This window comes from Schistocerca nitens, chromosome 4, assembly GCF_023898315.1.
Source record: "Schistocerca nitens isolate TAMUIC-IGC-003100 chromosome 4, iqSchNite1.1, whole genome shotgun sequence".
Lineage (NCBI taxonomy): Eukaryota > Metazoa > Arthropoda > Insecta > Orthoptera > Acrididae > Schistocerca > Schistocerca nitens.
Genome location: NC_064617.1, coordinates 545,315,923 through 545,328,132, shown reverse-complemented (window position 1 = coordinate 545,328,132; position 12,210 = coordinate 545,315,923). Strand labels below are relative to the sequence as shown.

General features: G+C 42.6%; 1 protein-coding gene across 5 annotated transcripts in view; it reads right to left on the bottom strand.

The window, feature by feature from the left end:
• The window catches only part of LOC126251651 (tripartite motif-containing protein 2-like), a 419,447-nt gene that overhangs the window by 61,476 nt on the left and 345,761 nt on the right, over positions 1-12,210 (bottom strand). For all 5 annotated transcript variants that reach the window (XM_049952206.1, XM_049952205.1, XM_049952207.1 and 2 more), the window contains exon 2: positions 7,586-7,695. In XM_049952206.1, the coding sequence (XP_049808163.1) occupies positions 7,586-7,695 (110 nt within the window). The remainder of the gene's footprint in view (positions 1-7,585; positions 7,696-12,210) is intronic.

Sequence of the window (12,210 nt, the reverse complement as noted above, 5' to 3'; positions counted from 1 at the left end):
AGTCCCCAAGAACTTAGAACTACGTAAACCTAACTAACCTAAGGACCACACATATCCATGCCCGAGGCAGGATTCGAACCTGCGACCGTAGCGGTCGCGCGGTTCCAGACTGAAGCGCCTAGAACAGCTCGGCCACACCGGCCGGCCGAGCTCAGGGGGAAGGTCAAAACGAACTGGGAAGAAATGTGACAGCTCAAAGCGGTCGTGAGGACGCTATTTTGTTTTCTGAAGGCAGAGTACAAGGGGACGCTGCCATGCTAAAAGCAGCTGTAAATCCTCTTTGTCGGACCAAAGGCCGCGAACGTTTCATTGGAAGAGAGTCATGATGACGAAGAAATGAAAGGGTGTCACATCAGCGGCTGGCTGCCGGCTGTCGGTTTGTGGAGTCCAACGCAGAAAAGCGGTTGGTGGTGTGCACTGGCGACACTGAGGCCGGACTGGCTAAGGTATCAAGTGGCAACACCGTCGAAGAGGATCTTCGAGTCAACAAAGGAAACGTGTTTGTGAAATCTTATGGGACTTAACTGCTAAGGTTATCAGTCCCTAAGCTTACACACTACTTAACCTAAATTATCCTAAGGATAAACACACACACCCATGCCCGAGGGAAGACTCGAACCTCCGCTGGGACCAGCCGCACAGTCAACAAAGGAGAAGACCTTCGAGTGCTTCCAGTTAGCAGCGGGAGACTCAGGTGTTGTTTGGCTCGTGGGATATAGGAAGTCTTCACGGGAGTACTCCTTCTATCCTTTCCGGCCTACAGGTTGTGTAGCTGGTGGCTTCGCCCCTTTGAGGCGAGAGTTTGATGGTTTGTTGCACAGCTGGATGCTACCTCGACAGTGGGCGATTTCACAACCTCTGAGCTGAATTTGAGGTCGCATGTCTGTGTGGCCATGTCCTTCATAGAGCGAGAGGTAGTAAGAACAGAACTATAAGTGCCAGACAGGAGAACGCGGGGTTTGCGATTAGCCAGTAACTTGCGAGGGACAGGGTCGAACAGGGTAGCCGTGGAGAAGCTACGCGGCACGCTGTTGTTGAGCTTGAGAATCAGAGGTAGTCTCCAAAAGCAAAGTGGCATTCCGTAAAGGAGAGCAAGATTTCACATGGCTGGCAATGGCGTCAACACCTTTCTGAATAATAAACGGACTTACCGTAGCAAAGGACGGACCGTCTTCAGTACGTGAAACCACGAGGAACTGTGGTGCAGCTGTGAATCGTTAGCCTCATTCCGTGTACGTTTTGTAGACGTTGATTGTGAAGATGATTGGCTCATTGCGAGAAAATCCCCCGTGATTGCCAGCGTCTCCGATGGAGCGCTCCTTCCAACTGGAGGCCCCCCTTCACAAGGGGGCGCATCCGCCTTATATGATTGTTCACACCTCAGGTCACACCTCCTGAACACCTGACAGAGAAACCAATCGGCAAATTGGGAAGGTAGCAGCTCAGGCAATAACCCCTCCCTGGTAGTGGCCTGTACCAGGGGGTACGTTCGAACCCTACCTGTCGACCCGGGGCTCAGAATTACGCATTACCCAGTCACCAGTTACGCGTCAGACGCGTGGGCCAGCCATCAGGTGCATACAAGGAGGAAGCAGAAAAATATGAACCTCAAACGTTGAAGAGGAGGAAGGACAGAAGAAGGAGACTGAAGAAAGGAAAAGGGAACAAAAAAACAGCGGTGAGACTATTCTTATGTTAGTGACATACACGTGTCGGCCGCTGTGACCGAGCGGTTCTAGGCGCTTCAGTCTGGAAAGGCGCGACCGCTACCGTCGCAGGTTCGAATCCTGCCTTGGGCATGGATGTGTGTGATGTCCTTAGGTTAGTTAGGTTTAAGTAGTTCTAAGGTCTAGGGGACTGATGACCTCAGATGTTAAGTCCCATAATGCTCAGAGCCATTTGAACCATTTTTTTTGACAGACATGTGGAACATTCCCAGTAACATTCCAGACATGTTCCCAAGGGAGGGGAAAAAGAATAGCAAGAGGATAGACATGCAGCACGGAAGGGAAAAGATGCTGCAAAGGCTGGGGCCCCTTGGTAGCCAAGCACCAACCCGCCAAAGAGTGACGAGCCCCCTGGGTGGGTGGAGGGGTGGGGGGATGGGGGGGGGGGAGGAGGGGCATGATCTGTGTTTAGTAACAGAGGGATTTTAAAGGTCAGTTCAGTTTTATAAATGAAGAATTATTTTTGTAGTCTGGCTTTGCAACCTAATGATAAAAATGGTAAAATTTTATTTCTAAAAAGATCCTTAAAAATTAAGGTGCGTCTTATAATCTTAAAGATACGTGACATTCTGAGAGAATATGTGAACATTTACTTCTCTAACACATACAGTACGTGCACAGAGAAGTTACACTTAATTATCAACTAGAAGAACAGGCAGATAATACATTTTCAGCAATCCAAGTTTTCTCATAAACACAAAATAATGCTGACTCAAAAATGAAAGCTAAACGTTGTTTTTAACAAAAGAACGGGTCAGGTGGATGAAATGTTTGCTAATGCTGTCTGTCGGACGGTAGAGTAAATAAGTAGTATGAGAAGTTCTAAGTTCCTCTGCATAAATCCTTCCGGAAGGACAACATATGCACCTGGATTAAGCACGAATTTATGTAAAATGCGTTCCTATAAACATTGCCTGAGAGATACTTCGTTTGTAAGTATAATGATGTTGTCAGTGACCTATGTAGCGTTACTGGGAAAGGGATTGAATTGGTAAATATGGCATCCCCTGCTACGATTTAACGCCCAAGCGACGAAAGCCGCCGTTTGGGAGCCACGCTGTGAGGGACAACAGAGGCGTCCAAGTGCAAGATTTGTATACATTTGTAACACAGTTGGTAGCGAAAACTGACATGGATGAAAGCGTACGCTTGAAAATGGGAAGAAAAGGGGGGTGCGAAATGATAAGTCGACTGTGTGGGAAAATGTTCTCGGACCATCCCAGTTGGTCTGACAGCATACTGTAAAGCCCTGTGGCCACGTTGTACTCACTTGGTGGTGAATTAACGATTGACATGAAGATACTGCACTTTTATCACCATTAACAGTGTTACTTGCAGGTTGCACAAATCTCTTCCATTGAGGAACTGCTGGCTGCACTGGGTGGAGCCACTTGCCACACATCCGCAGACTGCCTTGCAAGGTGGGTGTAACCATGTCTGATGAATGGAACTGATCATGTTTAAATCTAGAACGGTATCCGCTGCAATGCACTGGTTGACTTGTGTTGAAATATCTGAAGGTCAATCATACCTTGGTGACCTACTGTTACAGAGGGAGCCAATTTAGGCCTCTGCGGCTCTTCAGAGGCTGGGAGAGCTGATGCTTGGGTGATGCATTTCATACCCTCAAGCTACGAAAAGTATTCCAGCCATTGATAGCCGAGAAATGAAATCGACCTTGCCCAAAACATACTGTCAGCATGTTACACCTTGAACGGGCTCTTCAGTGTGGTAGGCAGTTGACAGCTCCAGCTATTGGGCTTTTCTGCATAATATCTCTTAGTAACTACAAATAAATACTCACTTAGTAAACTGAAAGTAACTCCATTATATGAACATGAACTCATGGAAGTGTTTTGTCTACTCACATGGGATAAGAGGACGCTGGGGAGGTAGAGTCTGTCTGTAAACTAAAAAGCGATCTGCATTCGTGGTAGAAGTTACCTTTCCGGAAGAACGCGACAGCTGCCGAACAGGGCGACTAAGAATTGATTTCCCCTCTAGCAGTGTAGAACAGTGTGCAGATGCTTACACATATTTTGTCCATACGCGTTTCTTGGGTAAGAATAATGAGTATCCGGCCTTTGTGGCCGAGCGGTTCTAGGAGCTTCAGTCAGGAACCGCGCAGCTGCTACGGTCGCAGGTTCGAATCCTGCCACGGGCATGGATGTGTGTGATGTTCTTAGGTTGGTTAGGTTTAAGTAGTTCTCAGTCTAGGGGACTGATGACCTCAGATGTTAAGTTCCACATTGCTCAGAGCCATTTGAACCATTTTTATAATGAGTAATCCATACAATTCATACCTATATTCCATATAGATTTAACATACTCTGTGCAGTGTAAACACCCCCTGGCATGACTACACACTGCGTCACCAGTGATTCAGAGGTCGAGCTGCGGAAGGGTCGTTATAACTTTGTGAAATACCCTGTAGTTGATTTCTGTAACGTAGTGAGGTAGAGACAATGGAGAACTGTCTGCTCGTTCTTCAATTTGCAGACCTGTGAAGGAGGGAAGTGCATGACCATGTAGTACAATTGTGTACTGCAAAACATTCTTGCTAGAACCCGTAGTTTTGAGTTATTCAAGAAAAACAAAAAATGTCCTTCACATCCCCCCCCCTCCCGCACATACACATTCTAGCCCACACCCCACTGATCAGGATTATTAGTATTTTATTTATTACACTCCTCCATCCCTACTACTGCAGAAAAATTTGCGACTTCACGAATTTTTCCCCTAACTTTCCCTCATTGACTGGACTTGTGTTGCTCTTGTGAGGCATGCAGAACATGACGAGAGTGAGTGAGTGAATGCTTCATTTTGGAGACTACTGTATCTTGTAGATGCGTCCAGACAGGTAGCAGTAACCATAGTGCCAAGTCAGTGACCGCTTCCCTCTGTGCAGGTCCCACAACGGCAGATGAGCAGGAGGATGTCAGCGGAGGAGAACGACAGATGCCGTATTACTGCCTGTACCGACATAGCATAGCTTCTCTGATACACTAGGGTTCTCAATAACTGTAATTTTAAGGCCGACGGACATTGTATCTCACAAAAAATTCCATATATTGAACCCTTTTAAGATGTAGGTATAGTTGGGAAATTTTGAGAAGCAAAAAGAGTTGGTCTGTCCAGTGCTCTGCAAGGTGAAAGATGAATGTTACACATTGTTATCTTGAACTTGTCTTTTTACACCACGTGATTTAGCATATGTTTTCAGCGTACGGAGCAGGAGGAGGAATGACTTAATCACATGTACAACCCTGACCTACTGATATAATCCCTCTGTTGGAATCTATTATCCCGTTACACTGACGTGAGAGGTGTTCACTGTGCCAGAAGTTTAGTTCCTCTACATGTGTCTCGGAAACTGCTTAGGTTCCACAGAAGTACATAAGCCATTTATCGATGAGGCTTTCCCTCCCCATTCCCTTCCGTAAGTTTAAGAATCCAAACCAGAAGGGGGAGAAATTATAATATTTGCTGTCTCACTCACTGGCCTGGAACATGCATACAAATTTGCATTCATCATTTGAGGTCACAGACATCTTTTGGAGCTTGTTTGGACTCAATTATCTGAATATAGCATCACTCTCTTTCTTTCAAAAATGGTTCAAATGGCTCTGAGCACTATGGGACTCAACTGCTGAGGTCATAAGGCCCCTAGAACTTAGAACTACTTAAACCTAACTAACCTAAGGACAACACACACATCCATGCCCGAGGCAGGATTCGAACCTGCGACCGTAGCGGTCGCGCGGTTCCAGACTGTAGCGCCAGAACCGCTCGGCCACCAGCGGCCGGCTCTCTTTCTTTAATGACAGAAATATCTTAGGCAGCAATACATTGGCTAATTATTTTCCTCTGCGTTGTTACTGCTGGTGATATGGTGTGTTATTTATTGGAACTGATTCAGGGTTAGCAGCGGGTAAAATGGCAGTTGCAAATTTCGAGGTACACTTGGATAAGTCAGAGTTTTACAACCTGTGTCTGTATTAATATTTGAGTTCTCCATATAATCTTCACAGTTGGCTCTACAGTGGATCATATAGTACATTAAGAGACGTTTCAGAGATTTTTAGGTCTTCTTTGCCTCTGTGTATAGTATATGATTTGTCTTCCTTAGGTATTAAGATTTCGTTATGTAGTTTCTTGACAGATTTTAAACAGCAGCGAGTTCCTTCAATATCCTTCTGGATATGTAGTGGCGAAATTCTGGAAAAGAATCTTATCTCCTTTTCACTACAACACAATTATTCTTATTTGCTGCACATGGCCTTTTACATTGAGAAGTATCATTTTAGTGCCAAGTTCTTATTTGAAGAATCAGGTAGTTCTGTCCTCAGATCATTTATTCTTAGTGTTTTGATTGTGTCAGCTATTTAACCAGTAAAAACTAGGTTTTCCTAGTATTTTTAATCTAAATATAATCACAAATTACACATTTACAAATGCTTCTTGAAATTGAACTTCATGATTCTTAATTTATATTAAGTTCTTTCTCTGCAAACATTCAGTTTCATTAAATAACTTAAGTTAGCCACTGCTTCCACCCCACCCCCCTCACATCCTCAGATTGATAACACTAAATATTTGTATAACAATAAATATAGTATCAAAAATTCAAAGATGCCCAGGTATTTCTTCAACGAGCATTTCTACGTCAGTCATATTTAATGAGATACAGCTGTTGCACTTGCAACTATTCCTTTCTCATCATTAGACCCATTTCCTGATGGTGTGACACTTAGACTTATAACATCTTTCGTGAATATTTGAGACAACAGAGATACGTATATGCCAGTAGCTGAAGCAGAAACCATTTCAAATGGATTTTCAACACACGGATCAGAAGTGATTATTATATCCTTAGCTTTTACGACTACAATATAATTCGTAATTCCTTCAGCGTAAAGTATGGGAAACGGCAAGAGGAAAAAAAAAAACAGGAAACATAATGCGTGACGAAGGTGGGTAAATAGAGAGACTTAGGAGGGAAGGGTGTACGAGAAGTAAATGTGCGATCTAAGAGGTGAATGAAGTACCTAGATTCGTGTTACATTCAGCAGCATATTCAGCATCACATTATACATTGCCGTTGATGTTCTGGCGTAACCACAAGCGCCGGAACTAAAATGAACGCAAGAGAAGAGAAGGCGGTGAAACGACGTCGGCCAGTGGTGGCACCACGGCAGCAGCGGCCTCTGCAGGAGGAGAATGTAAGCGCCGCTCCTGCCAGCCTAGGCCGGACATTAGTGGACAGTATTCGCAGAGTATTAGCGCGGCCTAGCAGAGTGTGCTACGATAGCAGTTCCACGAACTGTGTGCCTAACTTGCTTGAACATTATATATAACAACGGACTCTGACTTATGTAGCATGTCGCCCACTGCTTGCGACACCATTGTTATTTCGAAGTTAAGCATTGTCAGTTTGATTTATTGAAATAAAAGTACTAATGTTATTATCTTTAATTGTTGTATAGCATTCGAGAACGCAGCATCCCTTAGGCACCATATACGAGACGAGAGGGCAAGACACCACATTTGACTTGGTCACTTTTAAAATACTGCCATGGCAATAATAAAAGAATGAAAATATTTACAGCTCTGTTCACAAATTGCTGATGTCAAGAAAGCTGAGTAAATAAACTCAGTCGGATACACAGCTGAATGTTTCCACCTGTAGCAAATATAGACAGACAATGTTAAAATGGCACACACTGGAATTTTTTTGAAGATTATGCTTTAAACGAAACTAAAAGAATAGACAGCTGCTGTTCAAATTTAGACCGATACCGAAATGACTGTTGTTAATTATATTCTTTCATGCTTGATGTAATGGGCTGGCTACTTACATAGGCAAGTTCCACAAGTGAGAAAACTCTCGTTGAAGTCTTCATAGTTGATGGAGACCGTCTCGACGAGTGTTGAGCTCATGCTCACCATCCTCTCGCCGAGTCGAGTTCTGTAAAAAAGAAAAAAAAACCATGAAATTAAACCCTGCCTTTTTATCTCTGTGAGGTTTTAGTTTTTCTGTGATGAATCCTCCGGAGGAGGGGAGAGGAAATTATTCAGTATCATCAAACGTCTTTAATCAAAAGCACACTTTACAAGATGTTTATTTTTTTGAGATGAATAATCTTTCATTTAGTATAGACATGCAAACTTAAATAACAAACCAGTAAAACTACTTTTATATTTGAAAGTACCTCATCGTTTGCCACATGCTGTACCTCTGGGTTCTTTAACATGTGGCATAAGCGCTCGCGCACACACAGACACACACACACACACACACACACACACACACACACACTTTTGACCCCTTCACCTGTTCATAACGGATGAGGTTAAAATTGTTTAAAATTCTGCTCCATATAACTGGACCAGTGACATAGCACTTTACAGTTCATACATGCATAACAAACTGATTATTGTGGTTGCGCGGCAGATAACTGAGTTTCTGAGATGCTGCCTGTGTAATATCAACTGAGAAGTGACACTACAATTCTCGTTACAATTTTTCATCATTGCCCTATTTTTTCCGTTAGCCTGCATTTGATTCGTCATGTTGTTGACTCACTAATGTTCCCATCTAAGTTGATGGTCATATTGTCTATTCACTTCTTGCTAATGCCTGTAGGTTTTTTAACTGATGTCACGCTCCAACTGCTTACCGGTGTTGCTAATTCTATTTAGAAGAAGCTGCAGGTGTATATTGTTAGCGAGTATTACAGTGTCATCTGTGTAGCAGAAATTTGGAAATTTGTGAAAGGTCTTATGGGACTAAACTGTTGAGGTCATCGGTCCGTAAGCTTACGCACCACTTAATCTAACTTACAGTAACTGACACTAAGGACAACACACTCATCCATGCCCGAGGGAGGACTCAACCGCGCGGGCCGTAACAAGGCGCCCTGGACAGAGCGGCTACCCCGCGCGGTATCTGTGTAGCGGACGTTGTTTAGACCTGTGCCATTGATTTTGATTTTTTTGTTGACGACATCCAATGTTTTTCGAACAATAACTTCAGAATTTGAGTTGAAGGGTGTTAGAGATAACATACACGATTGACAGTATTCTTCTAGAATTCCGAGGTCATCTCGACAAGCTGAATTAATATATCTATATTGACTGGCTTGCCAACGACGACCAACAGTTAACATCGGCGCCCCAATAGCAGCCATGCAGATGTCTTATGTCAGCGGATCGAAAAAAAATTACAAACTTCCGCTCTGGCGTTTGCAGGGACGGGGGTGAATATGTCGATAATTACTCGAATATGTGTCACTCTTTGCTTCAGTGATTTTTCACGGAAAATTTCTTGCTGTAGAATACCGGTGGCTGTTACATTCTCAATACTAAACTGAGTGACGATCGACGTGACACCACACTGCTAATGTTGCACAGCTCACGCAAACTCACTCCCAACATTTCTACAGCTGCACACGCTTTTGCGCCATGCACCTTTCAGTACGAGGGAGCACAATGCAATGCACACGGCGCATAACAATTTCGTAAACAATGAACGCCTGACGGTGCATTGTCATCCGACCTTGGCGCGCAGCCTTCTCTATACACTGACGTCTCAATCTTGTGACCACCGTTAATACCCGTCAGTATAGTTGTTGACTCACGGGTAAGATTTTTTTCAGTGACAAGAACAATATACACTGTTTCAGGAAGATAATTCGCTTCTGAACCCACGTCTAACTTCAGAATTTGTTTCTGACACAATCTTCATGTAATGTTTTTTTCTGCAAATGCTGTCTCTACCTCCACAGTCCAAAAAGTTTCAACACAGTTACATGTTCTATGGATCATTTGAATGATTTTTTTATCTAAATGATGTGGGGCAAGTCAGTTTACAGGAAGACGTATACGTGATTAGTATTAACATTAAATAACAAAAATATTAATCCTAATCATGCAACCACCCTTAAAAACTTGGATGTTTTCTTTTCACAGACAACCAGATCTTAAATAAAAATGCGTACATGATATAGAAGGAGTGAAAATGATTTTAGGTTAGATGTAAAACTTACTTTTTTACATTTAGACATTTGTGTTGTCAGATGATTAAAAAAAATGTGTTGATAGATACTGAACTACTCTGAACCACTGACAGCTTCAATAATGGGCAATAAATGTCATTTTTTGCTTCTAGGTATGGGCGTCACTACTTTTATTAAATTGCTAATAATCATTTACGACGAATTTTTCTGGTGAATTTATGTTTTCTGATGCAGTTAAAATGCCAAACTCCTTGAAGAGGTGCCTACATGACGACCGCAGAAGAATACCTGTTCTTACAGTTCGCTTTTATGCAATTAGTACTTTTTTTCTAGGTGATGAGTTACCCTAGAACATTATTTCATGAGTCACTACTGACAGTGAGTGGAAATATGCAAAATGCCAGGGGGTTATTTCGTTTGGCAATTACATGAAGAGCAAAAGGAGCTGAATTGTCTGAGTAGCTCAGAATATGCTTCTTCTAATTTATGTTTCCATCAATATGAATACCCAAAAGATTGGAAAATTTTGCTCTGTTTACAGGCTCCTGTTCACGTGCTACACCAAATGTTTGTTTGTTTGTTTTATGTACATTTTGCACGTTAAATCTTAACGATGTAGAACAAGTCATTTTACATTTACATCGCTTTTTTTTTTAGGTTGGTGGTTATGACTATTTCTTGAACAGAACAATATAGGCTCGTGTGTTTTCTCCAAATTTAGGGAGTGTATTTTCAGAGAAAGCTCTCTAATGAGATTTGTTACAACGCTAGAACTCTGTAAAGAGTAGGAGTAGGTTAATAAAAAACAGAGAGAAGTTAAGGTGGTGTCTTTTAATGGTTCAGGTATTCCCAATAGTCGACCGTCACTTGAGTAGAACGTTCACAGAAACATGCGAAACTGTCTTTGGGGTGTTCAACTCGCACACGACATTTGCTTGAAAGTCGGTATGTCGTCAAAGCGTTGACCTTCATTTGAATTTCTGCGGTTTGTCGTTTCGTGGTACGTTCGTAATGACAACACAATGTGTGGTCACCCGTGGTGTTTCTTTTCCTTTTTTTTTTTTTTTTTTCTTCAGGAAAGAATTGCCCGCGTTTTGCATTTCAGTCAAGTCGTGGCAGGTGTCAACGAGTCGTCGTTTTTAGTCGCGAGCAAATGTGTGCGGAACTAACTTTGTACGCATGTTTCTCTTCTTCAAAACATTCTGGTAATCTCTTGAACACTTGATTTAAAGATGTTACTCGAGTGCGATTTGTGACAACAATTCTGACACACTACGGGCGCGCACATTCACTACTTAAAGAGGGTAGGACGTCAAACGGGCCGGCCTGGAGCTGAAGAGGCACCAGAGGACATTTTAATTTCCACTGTCTATAATTTTACAAATAAATTCATAAAAGTTTGTCAGCATGACCACGGAGGATTCAGGATTCACACCCATAGCAGTGGAAGTTCAAAAACAATAATTGTTTTTTACATGTGAAACACTGCGGTAGCCCATTCGCCTTAACGCGTTTCTACCTCAGAAATGTCCTTGTGGAACCGTTCTCGATGTTCGTCACTACGGCGCCAAGGTTATCCGAAAAGAAGTCCAAACGACCATTCAAGAAAGGCAGTTTAAGTGACGCGTTGCATATCATAAGGTTGGATGATCTCCGAATTTCTTGTAGACACTTCTTAAAATACAATCTCGCTATTCATTCAATATCATGCAAAAACCAAAGAAAATGTTTAGACAGTAATTCCGTAATTTGCTTTCCTACAAATACTTCTTTATTTTTGCTTAATTGACTCTTGTATGCCTCTCTCACAAGTACATGAATCGACGTGAAGGTTAACCGACGGCTTTCACAAATGCTTTTGACGAAGCCCAATTTAAACGCGCAACGCGGGTAGATACATATTTCTGGGGTCAACAAGAAGTGTTTTCGCCACAGTATTCTATCAAGACATTAGTTACTTCCGAGCAGGCTTATAATAAATTCAACTTTCATCATCACAGTATGTGTAAAAGTATGGTACTTACTAAGAATACAGTACAATCCAGTTTCACATTACATTATACTACTTTGAGACAGAAAGCAATTTACGACTACTTTGTTTCTGTGAGGCAGCTTGTCTTTTACACATAGCACTAAGGATTTTCCGTCAAGGTCAATAAAGTGCTGCTTTTACTTTTAGTAGTGGTCAATACAGCGCCTTAGTAAGTCTTACACAGTCTGCCACCTCTGCTATCTTTTAGGCACAATCTTTCCTTGTGCATTCATTGCGTGCGCTCTTTCTACTTCCAAAAATTCTGATTTATTCTTTCAATTAGTTTGTATATTTTCTCTTCTTATATGTTATGTAATGCGGTCTGTTGGCTGAGAAATATTTGACTGCCGGCCGCAGTGGTCTAGCGGTTCTAGGCGCTCAGTCCGGAGCCGCGCGGCTGCTACGGTCGCAGTTTCGAATCCTGCCTCGGGCA